At 41.6% G+C, this 27,229-nt stretch overlaps 1 protein-coding gene across 9 annotated transcripts in view; it reads right to left on the bottom strand.

Annotated features, from left to right (window-relative positions):
* HELZ (helicase with zinc finger) overlaps window positions 1-27,229 on the bottom strand; it is a 157,811-nt gene that overhangs the window by 112,421 nt on the left and 18,161 nt on the right. For 6 of the 9 annotated variants that reach the window (XM_042965477.1, XM_042965482.1, XM_042965478.1 and 3 more), the window contains 6 exons: window positions 21,918-22,145; window positions 19,551-19,587; window positions 10,318-10,442; window positions 7,410-7,466; window positions 2,569-2,620; window positions 1,130-1,205 (listed from right to left, as the gene is read on the bottom strand). In XM_042965477.1, coding sequence (XP_042821411.1) covers window positions 1,130-1,205; window positions 2,569-2,620; window positions 7,410-7,466; window positions 10,318-10,442; window positions 19,551-19,587; window positions 21,918-22,127 — 557 coding nt within the window. In that variant the 5' untranslated portion in view covers window positions 22,128-22,145. The other 3 variants (XM_042965484.1, XM_042965483.1, XM_042965485.1) reach the window with 3 other exon arrangements.

Below are 27,229 nucleotides of genomic sequence, written 5' to 3'. Positions count from 1 at the left end.
TAGAGATGAGAGGTGTTATATTATGGATAATTCTTCAACTGAAAAAAATACAGGCCATAAGAAATACAAAACGAACCACAACACGATGTAAATTATCAAACGGTTCACCCTATTTGAAAAGATGACTGTATTTAAAGCTTTTCTTGATGATACATCAAGTTCTTGAATTTAATTATACTACTAAGTTCTTACGTTTTTTAAGATACATTTAAAATCATGCATTTGTTTCTCTTAAGTAGATCTTAATGAGCCAAATATTTGTCTTTCTATTGCTTTGTTTTAAATTATTTCTTTAAATATATTAGAGGCTGATAGTCTCTCCTGGCCTTAAATTTTCTCCCATTTCCTCTGCATATGACTGTGTTTTTCCTCTCCTACGACAGGATGCCACCAGGATTTCTGCAGTTTACTACTTCGTTTCTTTATTTCTACATAAAATCATATCTGATATCTTAACTATTCAATCATCAAAACTACATATCCAGTTTTCTTCATTACCAAAAACAATCTATAGTAATGAGACTTTATTTCTAAAATAGCACTAGTTACTAGTTCTTACAAAAAGAACCTTTCAAAACGTGACTGCAATAATTCTGTCCAGCTTAATAACTATTTTGAAAGGTTAGCCCTTCAAATAGAAATTACTCGTAAATTATATAGAAGGATAACATGAAGATAATAGATATTTTTTTAGAAAAGTTATTAAGATAATTTAAAATTTCTTCATCTACTTTATGCTCTACTTCAGTTTGTATCATTTCAATTTCAATCACCAAAAGTTAGGTAAATTTCACATAAATAAGAGACCAGAATTAAATTCAGTCCTAATAATTCAACTGGTTTTATAAAAGACTTCTACACCAAGTCTTAACAATCCCCATTTAGATCACTGTTGTTTGTAATTAATAGAAGGCTCAGTGGTCTGGCTTTGACTTTTCTTATTTAATGATAATGACCATTATGGCTTCTGTTTCCAGTTGAAAATAAACCACTTAACTCAATCATTATACTTCTTCCTTCACATATTATCTTCTTTAGATTGGAATTACTGCTTTTCAGAAAGTGAAGGAAAATTATCTATCCTTTGAATAAAGACATGTCATTGGTTTAAAAAAAAAATTCACGTTACCTTTTACACAAAGTATATTCCTCGCTGCTTGTGATTCCCCTAGGTGGTGGGCGGAAATGCCAACCATTACAAGATCCTAGAGAGTAATCAGGATATAGTCGTATCATTTGAGGCTTGCTAATAATTCTGATATTTTCATGTGTAAGAAATACTATAAACCCTCCACACACATCATCCCAGATGATGTAAAAAGGACATGACATACTTGCCTCTACCAATCAAATGAGTGAAATTCAATTAACCACATGAAACTTCAAATCACTGAAGTAGTTACCCAACAGCGAAATCAAGTCGATGACCCTGACTCTGTCCTAGCAACTGGTGGACAGGTTTCCAATGCAGTCTCTTCCCTAACAACTGACAGGGGAAAGGTTGGCATGCTTGTCATTTCTTAAGTCATTTCTTAAGATGCGTCTCTATCAGGAATTATTTCAGGAATGAGAAAATTACTGCATCCTGGAAGGAAATTTTTAGAGCAAATTCAATACTGCATACTGGGTAAAAAGTTACCCATTATCACCCATGCTCCTTAGGGTTTGTCTGACACATGTAATCATATAAAGTAAGCCTTTTTTACAAGCGAAATCAAGTTCAAAAAGTTGACTTCTGAGGTAGGAGCTAAAAAATAACATTTGTTTACTTCTGAAGACAATGAGGTTTGATTCGTTTGGGTAAAAGATTCCAAATAAACCAAGGAAATAAGGCTTAAGAGAGAAAAGGCTAGAGCAGTAGAGGTTGAGCAGCAGCAAAAATTTAAGGACCTTACAGCCATTTTCTATTCCCTCACAAATCACTGTGCCCACACCCCAACAACGGCAACAACAAAGATATTCAGCCAGGCTGAGTTTAAAGCTGCGTTTCATCCCCTTCCAGCTGTGTGACTGGGAAAATCACTGAACTTTAACAAACACCAGTCTCATCACCTCTCAAAATGATGGGAGAAGCCAATACATGTTTTTGTGAAAGCCACTGAGTACGTAGTACCCAGCAAGCGCTCGATGAATGTCGGTCCCCTTCCCCTGTTGTGGGGCAAGAGAAGAGCAGCTCATGGATTTTAACCGTGGCTGGAACAACTCAGCTTACCGAGATCGGGACTTCCAAAAAGTAAGAACTGGACTGGCCTGGGACAGAGAGAGAAAGAAGGCTTCCCTCTAGCGCAGAATGTAGCAACTCGACATTGCTAACGATGAGGTTTACGTTTGGAGCTACGTGGAGGCAAGAAAAGGATACCTCCTACCTCCATTACTCCACGCCGCTACAGAAAGGGGCCAGTAAAACAACTGCTTCGTCCGCACCTACTTCTTAGAATTAAATTTTTATATCCTCTCCTGACACCTCCACTTACATGTACCACAACTCCGTAAATGTCCTCCCAGTAATCAACAAAAAAGCAATGCCTGGAATTACAGCTAGGAAGTAACACAGAATTTGGTACTTACCCCCTTCCAAGCCTTCCACGTGATATCCAGACAGGACGTTACTAGTTGCTGTCTGAAATTTTTCAAATGAAAATGTTCTTATAATAAGAAATACCCAACTGAGTTGTATTAAACTTGGACATTTTCAACATTTCTCAAAAAGGCTGAGTTTGAATACTTAGAAATTTTAACGTTAATAAACAATATCTTTTGCTTCCATCTCTGCTCTACATTAAACTACGTTTAAATATGGAAAAGAAGTACTTATGTGGCCCTCATCAAGGAAACTGATAAGAGATTCCCTATACAAAAATTACCTGGTAGCAAAACAAAAAAGTGTACATCCCCAGTTCTGAACCCAAAGGAGGAGCACCTCCATCCCACTTACTCATTTCACTCTCCTCTTGCTAACACCCAGAGAAAGACCAGCTAGCGAGGGGCCTTTTCTCCTGCATGGGGTACAGTGCCACCACTCTGGGGCCTGGGGCACATCCTGCCAAGTCCCCCTCACTCCAGGATGAGCCTTCGTCCCACGATGGAGCTGAGGACCCATCACGCTGATTTCCTGGATTTCCTGACTCCCTTGGTGCACGTAACTCCCCAGTCTGCTCCTCTGGCTCTAATTTGCCTCTAAATTCTACACCCCCCAGTTCAAGTTAAGTGCCAGCCATAGCACGTTTTCTTATTTTTCTTAACTATTCGACAGCATTTTATGTGCTGGATCATTCTGTCAGCCACATACAGATCCACTGCCAACAGCCTACAAGTGCCTTTCTGCATTCCCACACCTCACAGAGGACTGGGAACATAATGGGTGCCCAGTAAGCACGGGATGGAGGAGATGGGGGGATGCACTGATGATCATCCAAGCACTTTAAACAAATATATCCAAACCAAATGCATCATCTTCATCCCAAATCTCATCCTCCTTCGGTTGCTCCTCCAGTTAATGGATCCACATCCACAAAGAGAGCAAGGCTCAAATTCCAAAAGCCGTCTTGAACTGCCTTCTGTCCCACTGAGCAGTCTCCAAATCCTGACCAACTAGGTCTAGAACGACTCTCCTATGTGTCTCCTACTCTACTCCCACTGCCACTGTCCTGGTTAAGGCCCTCATCTGCCCCTGAACCAAATGACCACCAATCTTACCCTGTACCAACACCCCATCCTTTAATCTCAGCCCCCATATTCCTGCCTTCCTGGTCTCCCCGCAGACTGCTCATCTCGTTTTCCTGCTTGCGCTTCCGCTCCAGCACTTCCTGACCACAGGCAGCCCGCCCTGCAGGTACATTAGCTACGTGCATCTCGGACTGGCCCCAACAGATTGCTTTCCATAGCTATCTCAGCTTTCCAAAACCCAGAACACCTTCAACAGCACAGGTGCTCAGTAAATGTTGAGCTGAATCAGAGGACATGGTACCCCAAGATGAAATTTGGAATGTTTTGTACCATACAAAGAATGTCGTCTAAATGCTAATTAGATATAACCAAAACACTATCACTATAGCCTATATGTCGTTAATTAAATTGGACCTTTTAGGTTGGACTGGAACTAAGTCACTATGATACTGTTTCTACAGGAAGGTAGAAACTTGATTCTCAAACAACTTACTAAAAAGTTTTTAAAGACAACCCATTCTTTTTGCAAAATGAGGTCTGAATATCAGAATATATAAGCTAAATTGGAAGTAATTGTTCACATTGTAAAGCTTCTATGCTCACAAAGAAGATACATTAAAAGATCTCTTTACATTCTACAAGCCGGATCTAAGTGCCATAATCCCACACTAGCTTTTAATATGATTTCATCTACATCAAATATACAAATATAAAACCTAAAAATTCACTTCAATCATAAATTTAAAATACCTCCTCTAAAATATTTATTAAAATAAAATTTACCAGATATGCAAGGAAAAAAACGGGAATAAAATGTTTTAGTCCTATAATAAAGCTGAAAGCATTTCTAAATGTTAGAAGGGAAAAATACATGGTGTGTTTCACGAGTCAGCACCTGCCATGATGTGCAAATGAGCGGGCGCGTCTGTGCTGACACCCCAGCTCTCAGGCTGGCAGGGTCTAGCGAAAGACACATCTGCTGGCGCAGAAGCTCGGCCTGGGCTGCGTATCTGGCCACCAAAGCTCTCAGGTTCCAATGTGTTGTGTTTGGGTTGGGTTTTTTTACTTGTTTTTCCTTTTATTATTTTAGACAGAAAGAGCATGAGAGCAAGGGAGAGGGGCAAATGGGGAGAGAGCGAGAGAGCGAGAGGGCGAGAGGGAGAGAGGGAGAGAGGGAGAGAGAGAGAGAGGGAGAGAGAATCCCACACGGGCTCCACTCTCTGCACAGAGCCCAAAGCGGGGCTCAATCTCACAACCCCCTGAGCCAAAATCACGAGTTGGATGCCCAACAGCCTGAGCCACTCAGGTGCCCCGGGTTGTTTGGTTTTTTTTTTTGAACACCTTTTTATTTGCTCAGACCCGAAGCAGAAGGCCAATGTCAATTAGCTTATGATCTGCACGCAGTTTGTACTGACACCTTCAGGGAAAGCAGACAAATTTCATATTGCTACAACTTCTATAAATTTACAATCAAATCTATTGATTTTTGACATTTGAAATCTTACTAGAAACATACTCTTTTTGTTCCCGTTAGTCAGCCTTGAGCTCCATGCCTTTATCTCCATCCACTAGCACTTAGCTAAGCCCAATCTTTAAATAACAAATTGTTTCTATTTTTACATATGTCATGCACAATCATAAATAAGGGTCCTTTGTTTGTTAGCTTTTCTTAGATGGATTTTTTTTTTTAATAATATCAGTTCATTAGTCAAAAAGAATACTACTTTGGTTAACTAGGAAAGTTGATTAGAAACAACATTTAGGTCACTTCTTTCAAAAGTACAGTCGCAAAACAAGACCCAAAGTGATGTTTGTGGCCTTACATGTGACAGGATTATAAATATTAAAAATAAAAATTCATATATATACAAATACGTAACATATATATCTCTGTGCTTGATTATCAGGTATAAAGCTAGTAATTCAATTAAGGCAATAAAAAACAAGAAAGCCAAAACTTAATAAAATGATTAAAGTCATCTTATTTTACATTCTCATGTTAAAAGTCTAAAACATTTTAACTGTCTTCCTTTAATCCTTAGAAATTCACAAAGCTACATATATACAAGAAAGGAAATGGCTTTTAAGTTAATTAGAGGTTACTGATTCTCAGTTAATTCACAATAAGACAAAGAAAATGACATTTTCTTTAAAGCCTATCTAACTGTAGCAAAACAAACAGTATCTTTATTCAGCTTATGCGCATGATGACGGTCTTCTCTGCTTATTTGTTGGTATGTGTGACGTGTTACTAGATTTGGAACAGGAAAGTAATCTACAGGAGGTCAAGGTTTACACCTGCGCTTCTGCTCATCTTCCGACTGTCTGCAGCGCCCTCCGTCTCAATCTCCATGACACTGGCACCTTCTTAATCCTCAATTCCTTGCTCAGCTGTCTCAGCCTCGGACCACCCAATCCAGTTATTTTTCCATCACAGAAGGCTTATTTCTTTCCCTCATACCACTTTCCTCAATGTGAATTATACCTATAGCTGTTTAATTAATTTATTTGATCTCTGTCTCCTACCCTAGACTTTAACCTCCCAGACCACAGGTGTCTGTATTCCTAGCACCAAGCACAGGACCTCACACATAGCACATGCCAATTTTTTTAAATAAATAAGCCAATCAATCACTTTACATGGCTTCCATTTAAGATAAAAGCTGACAAAAATGGCTGGTTTTAAAATGAGACATCTAAGGGGAGCCAGGGTGGCTCAGTCAATTGAGCATCCGACTTCAGCTCAGGTCATGATCTCACGGTTCGTGAGTTCGAGCCTAGCATTGAGCTCACCGCTGTCAGCACAGAGCCTGATTGAAATCTTCTGTCTCCCTCTCTCTCTGACCATCCCCTGTTTGTTTTTAAATAAACATTTTTAAAATAATGATAAATAAAATGGGACATCTAAATAAAAACACTTTTATGTGTCTATATGAGGAAGAGAAATTTGAGACTTACAAAGCTATGGGCCTAATACATACCCTTGCTGTCCCCTGGCCTTCCACATGCCCTTCAAGTGCTTCATCAGAGCACATTTTTGTTCACCATTTACCCTGATACACATTATTTCCATCTCCTAACCTCCATTCCCTAAAAACAGTCCTTAAATCACACACTTCTTTGGTTGGTTAAAAAAAAAGGGGGGGGGGTGCTTGAGGGGCGCCTGGGTACCTCAGTTGGTAAAGTGTCCAATGCTTGGCTTCGCCTCAGGTCATGATCTTGAGGTTCACAAGTTCGACCCCTGCATCAATCTCTGCACTGGCAGCAGCATGGAGCCTGCTTGGGATTCTCTCTCTCTCTCTCTCTCTCTCTCTCTCTCTCTCTCTCTCTGCCCCTCCCCTACTCCCTCTCTCTCCCTCAAAATAAATGAACTTAAAAAAAAAAAAAAAAAAGGAAACATAAAAAAAAAGAAAAAAAGGCTTGACATTTTTAATGACAGTGTTTTCTTAACAGCCAGACATATTTAAGCACTAAAATTTCCCAACCATCCTTCCATTTGTTGGCCACAGACTACTAACAAGAATTAGGAATGGAAGACCCGAGGTTCAGAGGAAACATGAGAAGCAGCAGGGTTCCTGGGATGTGACCACGCTGGGCTACAGAAGAAGGCCAAGGGGATCCACTACCCCACCTGTAGCCTTGTTCTTGGCCGATGCCCAAAGATTTTCCAATGTTAATACAGAACACTTACTAGCCAGATTGAGTTAAACTCTTTTCAAAGAAATCCACTGAAATAGTCTTACCTCTGTTTCTGTGAGAAGTGTTTTCAGTCTTGTCAAATCTTTTGTTACCATCCCATTCTGAAAAAGGTGAATGAAAAAGGCAAAACCTAGTTAGTATATTAGTTCTTTGCTCTGAGGGCATAAGTCAATTCCTCCGCTGTTTCTAAGGTTTATCTGTAAAAAGGCAATATTATCCTCATCTGCCAACCCACTACCATTAGTTATAATAAAGCTAACCAGCTACAAGGGAGGTTAAAAAAAGTTAACAGGACAAAATATACAGTGTGGCTAATAAAACACTGTATTCACCTTGTATGAGTTTAAAATCAATTCAATAAAGTATTCACAATGGGCATCACCAGAAAGCAAGATTCCATGAGCAAAGAGAAAAATAAACCTAAACTTTTTTTGAGCTTTTTATCCCCTAAAACTAATGGACTTGTATTTAAAAAATGATGAACTCGATCAGTTACCCGTGACTCAGATTCACATAAAATGATCACAGCACTTTAAAAACAGTTCATTAATAAAGCAGTTGAAGAAAAACAGGCAAAATGTTCACTCTTCTGAAGTTCAAATTTCACTTAGATATAAAAGCAAATACTTCTACCCACAGGTTAAACTGTGTAATATGCTAAACTTATACAGAAAACTTCCTTAAGGATAGAATTACCTTAGATGAACATAAGGGAAAGGAAGCAAAAAGAATATAAAAACAAGAAGGGGGACAAAACATAAGAGACTCTTAAATATAGAAAACAAGCAGAGGGTTGCCGGAGGGGTTGTGGGAGGGGGGATTGGCTAAATGGGTCAGGGGCATTAAGGAAACTACTCCTGAAATCACTGTTGCACTACATGCTAACAAACTTGGATGTAAATTAAAAAGTAAATAAATAAAAACTAAATAAAAAGTGTTCTTAAAAGGATAGAATTACCTTAATAATAGATATATTCTTTATCATCTATTTAGAACTAAATACCTACACAATTTTGCTGGATTAGTAATACAGTTTAGCTTTATATCCACTTGTAAATTTGGTGAAATCAAAAACCAATGTTAAACCAATTAAACAATTCACTGCACAGTAATCCCTCAGAAAAAAACTCTATTACCTCCTGAGATGGGTCATTACATTATACTCAGCAGTATACCAAGTACTTTCCTAATTTCTTTTTTTTCCCAGCCAAATATATTTATTTGCAGTGAAAACACAACTTTGCTCCAGATTTTCACAATCTGTATCGATTCAGATGACTAAATGAGGTAGAGAGAATTCATGCTGGCTTTCACTGTTTTGCACTGATTTCTCAGAAATATCCACAAATTTTATAACAGTAACCAACTGATGAAAAAAAGTTTTAAAATATTTCTTCCAATTTCTATACATTGGCAACTCTAAAGTTCCAAAATGCTGTCTTTCAATTATCTCAACCAAAACCAAACAAAAACTCTAGAAAATGCTACATAAAAAATTTATCCTGAGTGGCTGGGTGGCTCCGTTTGTTAAGCGTCAGACTCTTGATTTTGGCTCAGGTCATGATCTCACCATCTGTGAGATCAAGCCCCGTGTCAGGCTTTGTGCTGATAGCACGGAGCCTGCTTGGGATTATATGTGTCTCCCTCTCTCTCTGCCCCTCCCCTGCTCATGTGTGAGCTCTTTCTTTCAAAATAAACAAACTTAAAAATAAAATTTATCCCAAAGTCTGAATAGAATTAGATCATTCCATCAGAATGGTCAGAGTGGAATATTAACTTACACACATGAACATCTTCAGAAATAGAATTCTTACTTTAGATAATTTAAGCATTTTATAAAACAAATGATTGGATTTAAGAACGCTGTATAATCACAAGTTGACAGAAGCATTTTAAAACCCCAAAATAAGGGGTGAGCCTGGCTGACTCAATCCATACAGCACATGACTCTTGATCTCACAGTTCAAGCCCCACACTGAGCCTAGGGCTTACTTAAAAAATGAAATGAGGGGCGCCTGGGTGGCTTGGTCGGTTAAGCGTCCGACTTCGGCTCAGGTCATGATCTCACGGTCTGTGAGTTCGAGCCCCGCGTCGGGCTCTGTGCTGACAGCTCAGAGCCTGGAGCCCGTTTCAGATTCTGTGTCTCCCTCTCTCTCTGCCTCTCCCCTGTTCATGCTCTGTCTCTCTCTGTCTCAAAAATAAATAAACGTTAAAAAAAAAAAATTAAAAAAAAAAATGGAATGGAATGGAATGGAATGGAATGGAATGAAATGAAATGAAATGAAATGAAATGAAATGAAATGAAATGAATCATCCCCCAAATATTCCCAGGTTTTATTAAATTATATCTTTAAAGAAAATCATCTGGGGGTGCCTAGCTGGCTTGCTCAGTGCAGCATGTGACTTTTGATCTTGGGGTTATGAGTTGGAGCCCAACACTGGATACAGAAATTACTTAAAAATAAAAAAAAATCTGGGGCGCCTGGGTGGCTCAGTTGGTTAAGCATCTGACTTCAGCTCAAGTCATGATCTCATGGTTCATGAGTTCAAGCCCTACATTGGGCTCTGTGCTCTGTGCTCAGAGCCTGGGGCCTACTTAGGATTCTATGTCTCCCCTTCTCGCTGCCTTCCCCTGCTCACGCTCTCTCTCTCTCAAAAATAAACATTAAAAAAAAAAAAAAAACTATCTTAAAAAAAAATAAATCTTTAAAGAAAATCATTATCTTATAGTTTCACAGTTTTTAAAAAGTACCTGCAATTCTTATATATAGTATCACAAACTACTACAAGAATACAATGATTAAGCATCAGTTTGTTGAACAGAAACTTTGATTTCCAATAGGAGGAAGTAAGAGGAAAGCACAGACTGAACTGCTTCTTCCCACCACACGCCTTAGGAGTTAAATGAATGGATCTGTTTCGGACATTCAGAATCGGAGCTCATCAACGTACCAGGGACTCTCCTGTCAGCGACTTGGCAAGAATGTTGGATACAGGCTGGAGCTTTCCTTTCAGCTGCATGCAGCAAAGCACTGCCTGGAAGGCACCATCTCCCGTGGCCAGGCCTTCCCCCAGCACTGTCAGGAAGAAATAGCCAGCATTAACCACGTAACATTCGATACATCCATTTTCCTGACTATAATGTTAGCACACTATCACAAGGATGACTACTTATAGGCTAAAAGAACAACTTCAAGGGGCGCCTGGGTGGCTCAGTCGGTTAAGCGTCCAACTCTTGATTTCAGCTCAGGTCATGATCTTGTGCTCGTGGGTCTGAGCCCCACGTTGGGCTTCGTGCTGAGAGCTCAGGGTCTGCTTGGGATTCTCTCTCTCCTTTTCTCTCTGCCCCTTGCCTGCTCTCTTTCAAAATAAATAAAAACTTAAAAAAAAAAAAAATTCAAGTACTAGAGGAAAGCAGTGATGTTTCTGTTCTGTCCAAGACATGCATAAAGACAAGAACAGAGGGACCTGGGTGGCTCAGTCGGTTAGGCATCCAACTCTTGATTTTGGCTCAAGTCATGATCTCACAGTTCATGGGATCAAGGCCCATGTCAGGCTCAGAGCTGACAGCATGGAGCCTGCTTGGGATTCTCTCTCCCTCTCTCTCTCTCTCTGCCCCTCCTCTGCTCGTGTGCCCTATCTCTCTAAAAATAAATAAATAATTTTTAAAAAAAAAATAAATTAATGAAAGAACATAAGACAGTCCACATATCTAACTCACTCCAGGCTACAATCAGTAGGATCACACCAAGAATCACAGGCAGAATTAATCTCAAAGCTCTCTCTCGAGTGAAAAATACCATCCAACCTATGACAGCTGGGTAAATGAGGGATATTAAATGGCAGAAACATTCTCTGAATAAAATTTCCACATTTTCCACAGTGACACTTAAAATGCATAAGAACAGAAACTACAAAACTCAACAGGTGGTATTCCTAAGCAGGTAAGAATTCGCTTTCATCAAAACCAGCAAGATTAACTAAGAACCCAAATGTCACATGGCCACAGCAAATGCTAATCAAGTTGCTTGCAAGTGTTTACAGATTTAATACAATCACAAGAGCACATATTTAGAACAATACAGAATATACTCATTTTTATGCCACGTCATTGGAGATGATTTCTCACAGCAACTGTAACGGCTCAACTAGTAAAACAATCTGTATCTTTCTCTTCACTGCTAAGTCCAAGACTCTATTTTTAGTTTGTACACACTTTAGCTTCCTTTGCAAGAAAATAATTTGCTGGAATAAAATATTTTGGAAACTGCATTTTTTTCTAATTATTTCCAAGGAAATGTTTAAGGATCAGTATAATATACTACATATTTTTTTTTCTTTTTTTTTTTTTATTTATTTATTTTTGAGACAGAGAGAGACACAGCATGAACGGGGTAGGGGCAGAGAGAGAGGGAGACACAGAATCGGAAGCAAGCTCCAGGCTCTGAGCCATCAGCCCAGAGCCCGACGCGGGGCTCGAACTCACGGACCGCGAGATCGTGACCTGGCTGAAGTCGGACGCTTAATCGACTGCGCCACCCAGGCGCCCCTATATACTACATATTTACAGTCTACCAGGTCTGCTCATGATGTATTTATTTTGGTTGTACTGAACATATCTTCTCGTTATATTGTTCAATTTTTCCATTACAACAAATAACATTATAACAACACTAATAAAACTCTACATAAAAATTCCCCATAGGTCCATCACTCAACTAAACAGACTGTGTTCACTTACTTACACTCTCTTCCAATTTTTATCAATATTTACATAATTTTTACATGATTATAACTGACATAAACATAACAGTCTGTATTCTGCTTTATCTCCCCTTCACATATTCAAGATCTTCCGTGTTCTGAGGGTTTGTGTTTATCATATTATGGTCCATCCAGTGTTCCATCAAGTAGATTTATCAATTTATTTCACTACTCCCTGGCTCCAGAACAATTCCAATTTTTAACTATTGAAACTAACACTGCAATAAACATCCTTATGCCTATACTTTTATTAAAGCAGATTACTAAATTGAAAGTTGCAGTCTCTCTGTAGTTAAGCTTTCATTCAATGACTTCTAGTGCGGGCCAACCTGTTGTCTTGCTCCCTCCACATTACAGATCTACTCAACTGTCCCTGGGTAATTCCTGTAAGTGGTTAACTCCAACAGAGTATCGTGAAGAGTATCTAGAACATCTTGTAAGATTCCCCAGTAAATCTACGTCTCCCTCAGCTCTTACTAGTCCTAAAACTATTCAATTAGGACCATTGGGAGTGAGGGAGGCAAACCACAAGACGCCCTTAAATACAGAAAACAAACTGAGGGTGGACGGTGGCGGGGGGCGGGGGAAGGGAGGAATGGGCACTGAGGAGGGCACTTGTTGGGCTGAGCACTGGGTGCTGTATGGCAATTGGACAATAAATTATATTTGAAAACGAATAGGACCGTTGGCAAAGGCACTTTAGCTCTCTGGCCCTCAGTGTGGTCACCTGTAAAACAGAAACGGGTAAGGATCAAATAATACACTGCAAATATAATGCTCTGAAGAAAAGTCAGTCCTACTAAGGGCTAAGTCCTACTAGCGAAGGCTTACCTTCGCTAAGCCTGCTTCCTCCCCTGTAAAATGGAGGTGACGGGAGCTACCTAATAAGGCTACAGTAAAGATTAACTGTGTTAATTATGTCAAGTAGGAGACTAGCAGTCTCCTCGTAAGAGTCCCCTAGATGTTACCCTCCCCTTGTAAAAATTATAAAGCAGTACCGAGTGCTGCTAAGGAAATATCCTAGTTCCTTTCCAGTAATTGGGTCCTAAGAAACTAGTTGTCAAAAGCTGAAGAATGTTTCAGGAAAACGAAAAATATGTAAGAATATTTCAACTTCAGGTGATTATGTCATGTTTAAAGAATATTAAATCACATGATATTTTACAAAGCCTTTTATAGATATTTAGTTTCATACAAGGTATTTGCTGAATTTTACTGTGCAAAAGCTCTTGCATTGCACTCATGTTTGAAGGCCTCAATACTTATCGAAATTACGTTTCCTTTTTTTCTTTCTCTTCCTTTTTTAGACAAGAATCAGTACTGATGTACTTTTTTCTAACTGTTGCCCTAAAATGCAACGCAGTTTGTCTTGCAGGATCCCACATAAAGAACTGTCGCAAAAAAACAGTCAACAATTATACATAAAAAACTCTCCTGCTTTTGTATAACGAGATTAAACTGCAATATGCCAACCTGGTCCCTTATTATCTGTAATATCTTGAAAAGGCTTGAAAGAAAACAAAATACAGCCTCATGTATTATTAAACTTGCCTTAGCTATAATAATTGAACTTGCCAAAAGAGAGAACATTAAGAATGTAATCTAGGGGCACCTGGGTGGCTCAGTCAGTTGCGTGTCCACATTCAGCTCAGGTCATGATCTCACAGTTCGTGAATTTGAGCCCCATATCAGGCTCATTGCTGTCACCCGCGTCGGATCCTCTGTCCCCCTCTCTTTCTGCCCCTCCCCCGCTTGCGCTTTCTCTCTCAAAAATACATAAAAATTTCTTAAGTGAAATTCATTTTTAAAAAGTGCAATCGGGACGCCTGGGTGGTTCAGTCAGTGGAGTGTCCGACTCTTGATCTCAGCTCAGGTCATGATCTTGTGGTCCATGGGTTCGAGCCCCGCATTAGGCTCTGTGCTGACAGTGCAGATCCTGCTTGAGATTCTGTCTCTCCTTCTCTCTGCCCCTCCCCTGCCTGTGCTCGCTCTCTCTCAAAATAAATAAATAAACTAAGAAAAGATTTAAAAAAAAAAGTGTAATCTAATCTTGAGCAATTGTAAATATGTTACAACGCCTTGCAGAAAAATTCTCTTCCCACCAACTATCTGTAAGATTTTACTGTAAGCACACAACTGTTCCCAAGCTGAACCACTCCTTCCTGTCCACTGAATTACCAAGGAGGAGACCTGAAAGTCTTACCTCTGCTGCTATACTCAGGTCTCTACTCCTTCTCTATCTTTAGTTTCTGTAATATGTATTACTTGAAATATTTTAGACCAGAAACTAATATTAAAGGAACAGTCATTCAACTGTTTCCACAAAATAGCCTCTGGCTATCAAAAGGAGACAATCAACAATTAAAATGTAATTCCCCTTCTTTAAATTACATAGTGAGAAAGGTGATTTAAAACAAGCATTAAGGGGCACCTGGGTGGCTCAGTCGGTTAAGCGGCCGACTTCGGCTCAGGTCATGATCTCACAGTCCGTGAGTTCGAGCCCCGCGTCGGGCTCTGTGCTGACAGCTCAGAGCCTGGAGCCTGTTTCAGATTCTGTGTTTCCCTCTCTCTCTGCCCCTCCCCTGTTCAAGCTCTGTCTCTCTCTGTCTCAAAAATAAATAAATGTTAAAAAAAATTTTTAAAAAATAAAAATAAAAAAATAATAAAACAAGGCTTAAGTACAGTAAGTGGTAGGATTCTGTATGTTTTCAGTCACAACACCATATCAGGGTGTTTCATCAAGTCCTTATTTTTAAAATCTTTGGGTGGCTGGGTCAGTTGTCAGTTGAGTGTCCATCCGACTTTGGCTCAGGTCATGATCTCAGGGTTCGTGAGTTCAAGCCCCGCAGTGACCTCGCGACTGTCAGCACAGAGCCCACTTTGGATCCTCTGTCTCCCTCTCTGCCCCTCCCTGCTCACACTCTCTCTTTCAAAAATAAACATTAACTAATTAAATCTCTTATTGAAATGCTAGGCCTAATCAAGGTATTTTTCCAAAATGTTCAATGTATACCAAAGGAGGCAATATACAATGGGGAAAACAGAGTCTCTTCTGTAAATGGTGTTGGGAAAACTGGACAGCTACATGCAAAAGAATGAAACTGGACCACTGTCTTACACCATACACAAAAACAAACTCAAAATGGATTAAATACCTAAAAGAAGTGAAACCATAAAACTGTTGGAAGAAAACACAGGCAGTAATCTCTTTGACATCGGCCTCAGCAACATTTTTCTAGGTCTCTTCAGGCAAGGGAAACAAAAGCAAAAGTAAACTATTGGGACTACACCAAAATAAAAAGCTTTTGCACCGCCAAAGGAAATCATCAATAAAAAGAAAAGGCAGGGCGCCTGGGTGGCTCAGTCAGTTAAGCACCCCACTCTTGATTTCGGATTAGGTCATGATTTCACGGTTCGTGAGATCAAGCCTTACATCAGGCTCTGCGCTGACAGCACAAAGCCTGCTTGGGATTCTCTCTCCCACTCCGTCCTTCCCTCCCCAGGTTGGATGTGCTCATACTCTCCCTCAAAATAAGTAAACTTTAAAAAAAAAATTATGATTCTAATTTAGTTCTTGGCTTGGAAATAAATCAGCCATAAAAAATATTTTGGGGACAACCAAGTAAATTTGATTAGAGAGCGGGTTTTAGGTAATATTAGGGAATTACTGTCGATTTTTTAAAATTTATTTATTTTGTGAGAGGCAAAGACAGCATGAGGGGAAGGGCAGAGAGAGAGAGGGAGAGAGAGAATCCCAAACAGGCTCTGCACTGCCAGCACAGAGCCCAAAGCGAGGCTCAGCCTCACAAAACCACAGGGAATTACTGCCCATTTTATTTGTTAATAATAATAACATTGTGGTTATGCATTTATGGCCTTATTTTTTAGAGATGAATACTAACGTGGCTAGGGGTAAATATCACGATGCCTCGCATTATTTTTAAATGTGTCAGAAAAAAGTGAATATGGTCAAATGTTACAATCTGAGAATATGAATGCTTATTAAACTATCTGTTCTATTTTCCTATGTATTTTAATTTCTTCATAATACAAAACAACTTTTCATGTTTTTTAATTCTATAACCAAGACTGCCTGCCTGCTTTCCTAACCCTGTCTGAGAAAGTGAAATCAGAAGGTCAGAAGCAGCAAATGGAAAGGGGGAGGAGGTAGCTACAACAGGGCACGTTGAGAGTTGCAAGGAATGCAAACTGACAGCCTCACGGTAAGGGAACAGATGTCACAACAATATGGCTCAGTCAGTTAGGTGTCTGACTCTTATTTCAGCTCAGGTCAGGATCTCCCAGTTCATGGCACAGAGTCTCGCACGGGGCTCCACGCTGTCTGCTTGGGATCCTCTGTCTCCCTCTCTCTCTCTGCCCTTCCTCTGCTCGTGCTCTCTCAAAATAGATAAATAAACTTAAAAAAAAAAAAAAAAAAAGATATACCGTATTACGTAATACTTACGACGGCAAACCTAAGGTTGGGGCCGCTAGGATACGAACAGTTCTCCGGCATTACAAAGTAGTGTAATAATTAACAGACTGGGGTTCTTGACTTGCTTTGTATTACTCACTCACTGCCTGACCATGGTATTTTATTTTACATAATGTTACCAAAAGTTGAAAAAGGAAAAAAAAAATTCATCTAATAGCAGAACTCTACAACTAGCAATACATACATATAAACTTGGCTAATCTTCCCGAATGTCTGTTTCAAGTGAACAACTACATACACTGCTCTGGCATCTTAGTAAGCATTTTCCATGTGCCTCCGTACCACATAGATGGTAACAAGGAATGCGTAGAACTTCATTAAAAGAACTAACTCCTCCATTACTGGAAGCTAACTGATTTTTCACTTTTACACACAGCACTGCAATGAACACCATTCCACATACAATTTCTTCTTTCTTCTGGATTATTTACTTGGGATAGCATCCCAGAAATGAGATTAGTGGGTCGAAGGGTATAAGCATATTACCAAGCTGCATTCTGCTTCACACTCCACCAACACAAGAGTATATTTATTTCATTACAACTTTATCCTAGACATTGGTTAAACTTTTTTCCCCCAACATCATAGAGGTGTGATTGGTATACAAAAACTGCATATAATTAATGTATACAATCTGGTGAGTTTGTATATATGTATTCACGCATGTTACTATCATCACAATGCAGGTAGTAAACATATAAACATATCCATCGCCTCCAAAAGATTGCTAGTTAAACACTTATTTTAGTAATTCAGTAGTTGTAAAGTAGTATCCAACTTTAAAACTGCTAAATGAGGGGCGCCTGGGTGGCTCAGTCGGTTAAGCGTCCGACTTGGGCTCAGGTCGTGATCTCGCGGTCCGTGAGTTTGAGCCCCGCGTTGGGCTCTGTGCCGACAGCTCAGAGCCTGGAGCCTGTTTCGGATTCTGTGTCTCCCTCTCTCTCTGACCCTCCCCCGTTCATGCTCTCTCTCTGTCTCAAAAATAAATAAACGTTAAAAAAAAATTTTTTTTAAAAACCTGCTAAATGAAACAACAGAAAAATGCAACCTTTTCCGTATGCTCCTTCACCAATAGCATTTACTGTCCTGTGACTTCTCACAAACCATTTAACCTTCTGGGACTCTGTACGTCTCCAAAATGAGAAGACCGTATTCCACCTCACTAATCCTCAAGGGAGTGAAAATTAAAGAAAGAGTGTCCATTTCTCACACGTGCGGTTGGCAAAACATCAAGACTGGCAGGTTCCACTGTCAGTGTGATTATACGGCAGGGCCATACGCATGTGCTGCTGGTGGGTGTGTGCATCTGAATTAATCTGACAGCGTCTGTTAAAACTGTAAGTATACAATTTTAACCCAGACATCCAACTTTTAAGACTATCCTACAGAAACTAGCAACACTAAAGAAGAATATGTTTTTATTACAGGATGGATTATAATGACAAACGAGGACACAAGAACCACCTGAATGCCTACCGATAGGAGAAGTTTTGAGGAAATAGGAAAACATTTATAGTATGGAATATTAAGCAGTAATTGGAACTGGAGAAACTTAGAAAGATATCCATGACAGGTACCCAGGTGGCTCAGTCGGTCCAGTGTCCGACTCTTGCTCTTGGCTCACATCATAATCTCACGGTTCGTGAGTTCAAGCCCCACATCAGGCTCTGCACTGACGGTACGGAGGCTGCTTGGGATCCTCTCTCCCTCTCTCTCTCTCTCTCTGCCCCTTCCCCGCTCGCTATGTCTCTCTCTCTCAAAATAAATAAATAAACTTTAAAAAAATAAATAAAAACAGAAATTTAAAAAAAGAAAGACACCTATCTATGATCTGTTGGTACGTAAGAAAGCAATCTGCTTTGTACTGATCACATGAATCTTTTTTAATTTTTAAAGGAAAACCCCTATCTACATATTTTAGGCATTTGTGTTTATCACCATAGAGAAAGATACCGAAGATACAGCAAGGTAATAACCATGATTTCTTCGGATGGGATAAAAAGGGGAAATGATTCCCTTCTTCATATTCCTCTACGTTATCTGACTTATTGTTATCTGGCTCCCTGGTAATTTTATTTTTTGTTGTTGTTGTGGGTAATTTTAAATGTCCAGAGATAGTAAAGATTTTGTTAAAGGGCGTTCACATTCTTCAGTGAATGGTTAAATTATGTCCAATATGCCACAGGAGTATGTCAGATAGTTTTTAAGGTTTACAACAAGAACAGTTAATACTTTTAAAAGTTTTGATACAAAGGAGTAATAAAAAAATCAACCTCTGTTTAACACCTCAGCACCCCTCCCCCAAATTCTGGATAAATGAAACATTCTATTATTCAAATCACAGCTGTGATTGAAGCAAAACTTCCCACCACACACTGTACCCCTTCTCCCACTCACTCTGAGATTCATTCCAGTGAACTGGCAGGAATCACGAAGAAAAGCATTCCTATTCTACAAGTACCCAAAGAGCAAAAATCTTTCTAGTTAATTTCTCGCCTAAAGAAAACAGAAATAAAGCACTAACGAGCATGTCAGTCAGTCTCTCTTCTCTAAGGGACATCTACTGAAGGGAAAAAAACATTCTAGGATGGACAGACAAGCCTCTCAATTTATCCCAGCTCAACATCTTAATCAACGTGCGTTACAGGTCTTAAAATTTGGCTCTTATTGACTAAAAATACTCACACAAACTTTAAAAGGACACTATCAGTGTTCCCACTCATGACGATGAACAACGTTCAGATGTACATCCATCAGAGCAGGAAAGTCGTCATCCACGTTAGTTACCAGTAACCACAGTGAGGGGGGTTTCAAATGTTTTAATCTCTCTTGAAATTAGCATATAAAAAAATCAAATCTGAAACACTGCTCAACTTAAATAACTCGAAATTTTCAAAGCAGAAAACAGTCCCATTCTTAAACATACCATGCCTACAATCTTCATCAGCTTGCCCATAGTTTTTCTGCAAAATAAAAGACACAAGATAAAATTAAGTCGTTCAAGGGCAGCTTAAAACAGATTTTATCAAAAACAAAAACGAAAACTCAACATTGTTTCAAAGTGTGATTATTAATGTTTGGAATCTAATATTCACAGAGCAAAACCAACTCATGTGCTCTACCAACAATATAATGTCCTTCCCTGTCCACTACTCACACTCCTTCTCACCTTCTCTACTTCCAAACCACCAGAACCTCCTCCCTCACGATCACGCTCAGCTAACGACTCCCCTGAGAAAACAGAGCCCTGAGAAGAGAGTTCCCGAGGACTGTCACCCCATGTCTGCCCGCTTCCCAGCGCACTCTCTGCCTTCCGCCTGTTGCCAGGCCAGCCTCCAGGGCCCTTTCTAGCGTACCGCTGGGGCAGACCTGCTCTATAACCCGCTCAAGAACATCGCTCCGGCAAGCCGCCTCTACTCCTACATCACTGACTTTTTTGCTTTCCGTTGATTCAGTCCTTTCAACAAACATGGGGCTACTTCACCCATCTTAAAAAAATCCTTCCTGTGACCTCACTTCTCCCACCAGTTACCACTCTCACTTTTCTGTGCCTCTTTCGGACAAAACTCCCCGAGAACTGTCTCTACTCATGTACTTCAATTCCTTCCCGGTGACTCTCGAACTGTCTTTAGTCAGATGGGCACCGCCACTCCACGGAGGCTGCTCTCGTGCTGGTCTCCAGTGACCTCCACTGCATCCAGCTGGACACGCGGTCTACACTGACTCGTTCCCATTCAGATGCACTGTCACGTCTCAGTCGCCTCTCAATTCTCACTACTACATTCACAGCAACAGACACTGCTGACCACTCTCTCACTTGGATCCACTTGCTTTACTTGGCTACGGGTTCACGGCCCTCCCTTAGTTTTCCTTTACGTCAAGCGTTGCTCTTCAGGCTGCTTTGCTGGTTCCTCTTCTTCTCCTGCACCTCTTCACACTGTAGTGCCATAAGACTAAGTCCTCGGTCCTCTCCTCTTCTCTATGTACACTCATTCATTCCCTTGGTGATCTCACCCAGGCTCAAGACTTTAGATGTCACCTACAGGCCCCCCACTCTTAAGTCAGTATCTCTGACCCAGACCTCTCTCCCAAACTCCACCCCTGCCTATCTGACTGCTTCCTCAACATCTCCAGCCGGCTATCTAAATGACATCTCAAACTCAGGATGTCCAAAACTGAACTCCCAACTTGCCCCACAAAACCTGTGCACCACCGACAGCCTTGTCATCTCAGTTGAGGAAACTCCACTTTCCAATTGCTCAAAGCAACATCGAAGTAAGTAATCTGTGACCGCTCTCTCTCTCTCTCTCTCTCTCTCACTCCCTGCATTCAATGTATTAGGAAATCATACTAGTCCGACCTTCAACTTAGAACCAGAATCAAACCACTCCTCAGTCTCTCTGCGGCCGCCATTTTGCCTGAGTCACTATCATGTCTGGCCTGGATTATTCCAACAGCTTCCCAACTAGTCCCCCTGCCTCACTTACCCCTCCAGAGTCTACCCTCAATACAAAAGCCAAAGAATCCCTGCCAAATCAGATCATGCCATTCTTCTGCTCAAAACCTAACAAGAGCTCCCCAACTTAAGTAGAAGAAAACCAGGTCCTTATAGTGACCTGGAGGGCCCCACAGGATTCAGCCCCATTGCCCACTCCCCCTCACATACTTTTCTCCAGCACACTGGTCTTCTAGCTATTTCTCAAATATGCCAGGCAGGCTTCTGCCTCAGAATCTTCACACTGACTGTTGCCTCTGCCTGTAATGTTCTTCCTCCAGATTTTGACATGGCTCCCTCCCTTGCCTCCTTCGTATCACCTTATCAGCAAAGCCGGCCCTGACCACTCAATTTCAAATTGCAACCCCAACCCTAACCCTATATCCCCAAATCTCCCTTGCCGTGACTTTTTTTTTTCAGCAGACTGCTACCTTCTAACACTCTCAAGAGTCTACTTATGTGTAATATGTACTGTTTAGGGTCTGTCCCCCAGCTAGAAAAAATATCGTGAAGATCATTTTTTTCCACCAATGTCTATCAAGTACCTAGACCAGTGTCCAGTACATAGTATACACTCAAGAAATATTTGCTGAATGAGTGGACAACCCAAAATGCTATACAACAAGTCGTATTAAACAATTTTAAAGGTGTAAAAACAGTTGTTGCTGTCAAACATGTTCAGCAATCACTAGCCACATCAGCCCAGACTTAGGTGATTGTGGCCAACAATTTTCCCCACTCAATGAAAAAGTCCATTTTTCACGGCTCAGCATTGGCTTATTGACAGTGTTTACCCACCAGTTGCAAAAACGAGGCGATTCTGTAAAGAAGACTCTCAATTTTGATGCTTTCTATCTCCAGTGGACATGGCCCTGTGAAGTCGGCCATGGAGTACTGGCCAAGAGAAAGGAGGGCCTCTGTGCAGTGCTTGAGGGTCATTTCATAGTCCTGCCTCTTAAGTGATTCGCACGCTTGTTCACATGACTTCTCAGCTCTTCTGTCTTCCATGACTCAGGGACAAAAATCCTAAAGACAGAGAGAAAGGACAGGTCAGAGAAGGTTTTAAAATCTCACTCGTTTTCAATTCTAGTCTCATTCCTACCTCCGTTGGTTTAATTATCTCTCGGAATAGTTACTCTCAACCAGCCTTCTGATCAAGGTCACAGCTGAGCTTGCGATGCTACAAAATCTATACTTCTCTTTTACGTTTTATGAAGTCTTTACTAAGATCCGAGCGCAACGTCAACCGTAAGTCGAGATCACACAACCAACCACCAAATGTAGAAATGAGTCAAACTGATAAAGGAAACATGACTTTGAGTACTGCAAGGTGCAACAAACCATGAAGGCTGTTTCGTGTGTTTTTTTTTTAAATCAGAAGGTACAGAAATGCTTCATATCCAAACCTCCCAATTTCAGTATTGTAATTCCGTGACTGGGATCGCAGAGCATCAAGACCTACACCGTGCAGGATTTTTCCCACCAACATAAAACCCTGGCTAAAATGCCAGTTTGAACCGCCTATGCATTCAATTCGGCAAACATTCCCCGAGGCCGGGCCCTGTGCTAGCAGCCCCGAAGCCCACGATGGAGGATGGAGCACAGCACGGCTGCTCTCAGGCAACTCCGATTCTGGCAAGAGCAGCAATTCCGAGAAAGACTTACTCCATCCGCCACAAGGCATGAGCTGGCCTCGAAAGGTGAACGGGAGTTCCCTACACAGAGATGACAGGGAGAGCGTACGTGGGATTTTCAGAGAGAAGAGTTCAAGTGAAACCACCAAGAGGAACAACCGCGTGACCTAAACTCCAGGTGTGTCAGGGAAAGCGGAGGAGCCGCGAATGACCTCAAGGGCCGCAAGAAGGGAGGGCTTTATTCCACAGGCGCTGGGGCGTGATGGGCTGTCACGGGAAGAAGGAGGCTCTCCCACAGAAGTGCCGTAAGAACAGGCGAGACGCGGGCACGGCCATCAGGAAGACTCCACCACGACGGTCCGAGGAGGAGAGTCTGCGCATGCGAGCCCGGCCTCGCCCCAGCTGGATGGCTCACGGCGAGAGCACGACGCCTGGGCAGAGAGGACCTCAACCCCGTGGACTGCCGATCACGACACTGCGTCGCGGGAGCACTCTCGCGGACCGCCCGTCACCAGCTCGGTCAGGCACGGAGAGTGCGTTTCCTGCCCGCCCCCCCCCCTCGCTTGCCGGCCCGCCTCCTCTTCCCCACCTTCCACCTGACCCACCGGCCCCAGGTGCTCATCGGTCCCTCTCGCCTCCTCTCCTGCCCGCAGCCCCGGCGAGCCTCCCGCCGCCTCTCCAGCTCTGACGGCAACCTGGCCCCAGGCTCCCCTGCTCTTCTTCTGCCATGCGCCGCACACAGCGAGAGCTGAGGGGAGAAAGCCGTGGACGGGCACCCGGAACACAGTGGCAGTGAGTTGGGCGTGATGACAGACGTCCGCAGAGGTCCGTCCGGGCCCCTTCAACTTGGAGATACTCGCAGGTCAAAAAGTGCAGGGGCACCTGAGTGGCTCAGTCGGGTAAGCACGGGACCCCCGATTTCAGCTCAGGGCATGGTCTCGCAGCTTCTGAGATCGAGCCCCACACTGGGCTCATGCTGACAGTAGGGAGCCCGCTGAGGATTCTGTCTGTCTGTCTGTCTCTCTCTCTCAAAATGAGTAAGTAAAACTGGCAAAGTGAATGACTTGCTTTAAAGAAAGGAAGACAAAATAGCGACATTACAAGATAATAACAGATTATAGAGACCTCAGGTGATGCTACTGACACTTTGGTCCGAGTAGGTCTTTGCCGAGGGAGAGCTGTCCTGGGTGCTGTAAGATATTTAGCAGCATCTCTGGCCAGTGGCACCTCCCAACTTGTGACAACCGAAAGTATCTCCAGACCGGAGCACATGTGGGGGGGGGGGGGGGGGGGGAGACACTCATTCCTGATCGACAACTACCGATACAAACGAGCTTATCGCGTTGGCTTGCCAGACAATAGCAAAAGTAGATGCATAAACCCATGGACGCCAAAGGCCTCAGAATTGGCAAATCTTTCCTGTAAAACTCTCAGCCTCATCTAGAAAATATTACAAAAGAAGTGAAAAGAAAAGAAAAACTAAGAATGCACAAGCTAAAATCTTTCTTAGGGAGAGAACAGAGCACAGGGAGCCAGAGCACAGATGCAGAGCCAGAGGCCTTGCATTCAAAACTCCCCGGCCCCCTTACCCACCGGCCCCCTCACTCAGATACTCACGAGCTGCACAGCCTGGGGCGAGTGACTTAACCTCCCACCCAACTTGCTCACCTCAAAACTGGCAAACAACTACTGCCTACCTCCTATGGTTAATGTAGGATCAGGTGAAGTACCGTGTGTAGAACACTTACGAGAATGCCTAGCACACAGTAAGTGCTCAGGAAGCGTCAGCTATGGCTATTTCCCTAAAATTCCAAATTTTCAGTTTATATAAAGTAGAATCACTTCACTGGTCTCAACATACAATACTATATTTACAGTAAACAAAATAACACTCTGTGTAACTACCTAGTTAACAGAGGAATTATTTTCATCCATTTTACCCATCTCAATAAACTGATAATGATTACGCAAGAATGGCCACTGGAGAAATAAGTACATTTGTGTGTCACTGATATACACAAGATAAGCCCTAAAAGTGGCTACAAAGGGAGATCACAAAGACTCCTGTCAACATCAGCCACCAAGCATACTCCCCAGGGATATCTCAAAACATTAATACATCAGCAGATTGGGGGCAGAACTATTAACTTCGGCAGCTCCAGGGGGAATTAACTTGCAGAGTTAATGTCTGATTCATTAGGTTCAAGTGCCTATCTCGGAAGAGGATGTGAAGGTTTCTACCACACTTACCTTTGTTAATCAGGTCTTAATAATTAGTTTCTCCCCCAAGTCCTACCTGAACCTCACCAGGGGTACTTAGCTGTAGTGTGGACCTCAGTACAAAGCAGGTCTTATTCAACGATGTTCTCTGGTTTTTCAGAAAACAGAAGGACCTAGCTACACATCCTCCTTCTGAAGAAGTTAAAAAAGCTTTCTCATGGGTAAAATAAAAACTGCCAGTCAAAGTGAGACAATGTCTCAGCCATGCTAAAATGGACTATAGAAAATACACAGTAAGAGATCTGGAACTACTACTCCTGGAAGAGGCCAGCACCCAGAGACACCTCACTGTGTGGCTGACACTCTTGTCGAGGATACAGACACAGCTGTATCAACACCATACAATCCTACCGCCTGCCCAGAACAGCCTGATCCAAGGGCAAACAGTGACCAAGCTCTAAGAGTCTCTCCCATGGGGACAGGGAGGCCCAGGGAATGGAGATGAGTCCCGTGAACCACATCGATACAGGAAGAAGCATCACATCCGCCCATTGTGAGATCTACCCCCCTATCAGCCTTGATTCTTTCTCTTCCTGTTAAAAACAACCAACTTGCATAAAAAGAATATAAAACACTGTATGTCACTTTCTACAAACTCCTCCACCTGTGGGGAACATGGGCTTGGGAGTGTGTGACTTCACAGGCAAGGGAAACCAAGATTCCGACCCAAATCCATTAACTCCTGCAATCTGCTGCTGACCTATAAAAGAGACTAATATCATTAGTTGTTTGGCCACCCAGTATCCATTCCTTTTCCTGCTAACAAAAGCCCACATTTTCCCTTTGAGAATTCACCTCACCCCTACTCTCAGTCCATATGGTTCCTGAAGAGCAGACCGCATCAAGGAATCCAGGGGTGTCATGTGACCACAACTGGCTCATAGTCCCAAACACAAAGACTGGCTCAGGTAAGACATGTGACCCCATAAGAACCAATGAGACACGAGACTTCTGCTGAGGCTTCTGGGAAAAAGACAGGTGTTCTTTCCCACTAAACCTAAAGTGTGAGAGGCTCCCGGGGTTGAATAGGCTGCGGCCACTTTTCTAACATACGGCCCCTACAACTGAAGTCTGTACAGGAAAAGGCAGAGTTGATCCATAGGGAGAAACAGTCCTGATGACATCACTTGAGCCCCAACTCCAGCTAACTATGCCTGGACTTTGCAGTTAAGTGAGCCAAGAAGTTTCTTTCTAGTTTAACCCAGGCAGTTGGGGCTAATTGATATACATGTATGTCTGATCAGCACCTCACAGGATGTGAAAAACTGAATGAGCTGATAATTGTCTTATAATATATATACACACGATTATCAGTAGCACTGGCCACAGTTATTGATTGCTAATAACGGTAAATATAAAGAAGAAAAAAGTGGGCTTGGGAGAGAAATGGCTTAATGTGATACTTGGTTATTCTGCCTGTTAAAAATACAATTCTAGGAGCGCCTGGCTGGCTTAGTCAGTGAAGCACACAACTCTTGATCTCAGGGTTGTGAGTTAGAGCCCCACGTTGGGTGTAGAGATTACTTAAAAATAAAATCTTAAAGGGGCGCATGGGTGTCTCAGTCCATTAAGCTCAGGTCATGATCTCACCGTTCGGTTCATGAGTTTGAGCCCAGCATCCAGCTCTGCGCTGACAGAGCAGAGCCTAGTTTCCATCTCTCTGCCCATCCCTTGCACTCGCTGTCTCTCAAAAAATAAATAAACATTTAATAATAATAAAAATAAAAGAAAGTGTGAAAGTCTTCACAAACCTAAGCCAATCATCTCCTTTGGTGAAGCAAAAGTCCCGTGTGTCCCTAAGACTAAGGATAAGGAGTATTTTAATTAGCACCCCCTTTCCAAGAAATGATAACATTTGCACTTTCCACAAGTCAACTTTATAAGAACATCGCTATCGCTAAGTTAGTTTTCACTACTTTTATAGAAAAGAAATTTGTTTTAAAATCTATCCATCTTAGTACAATAAAAAAAAAAGGAAAAACACTGATAAATTGGACTTCATCAAAATTACACTTTGGCTCTTTGAAAGACACTGTTAAGAGAACGAAAACTAAAGACTAAGAAAAAATTATCTGCACATCACATGTCTGAAAGAGGATTTGTGTCTGAACACAGAAAGAAGTCTCAAAACTCAACAATAAGCAAACAACCAAATTAAAAGCTGGATAAAAGATTTCCACACACACTCCAAAGAGG

Source organism: Panthera tigris, chromosome E1 (genome assembly GCF_018350195.1).
Source record: "Panthera tigris isolate Pti1 chromosome E1, P.tigris_Pti1_mat1.1, whole genome shotgun sequence".
Taxonomy (NCBI): domain Eukaryota; kingdom Metazoa; phylum Chordata; class Mammalia; order Carnivora; family Felidae; genus Panthera; species Panthera tigris.
The sequence above is the reverse complement of the archived record's forward strand: the minus strand, read 5'-3'. Positions and strand labels throughout refer to the sequence as shown.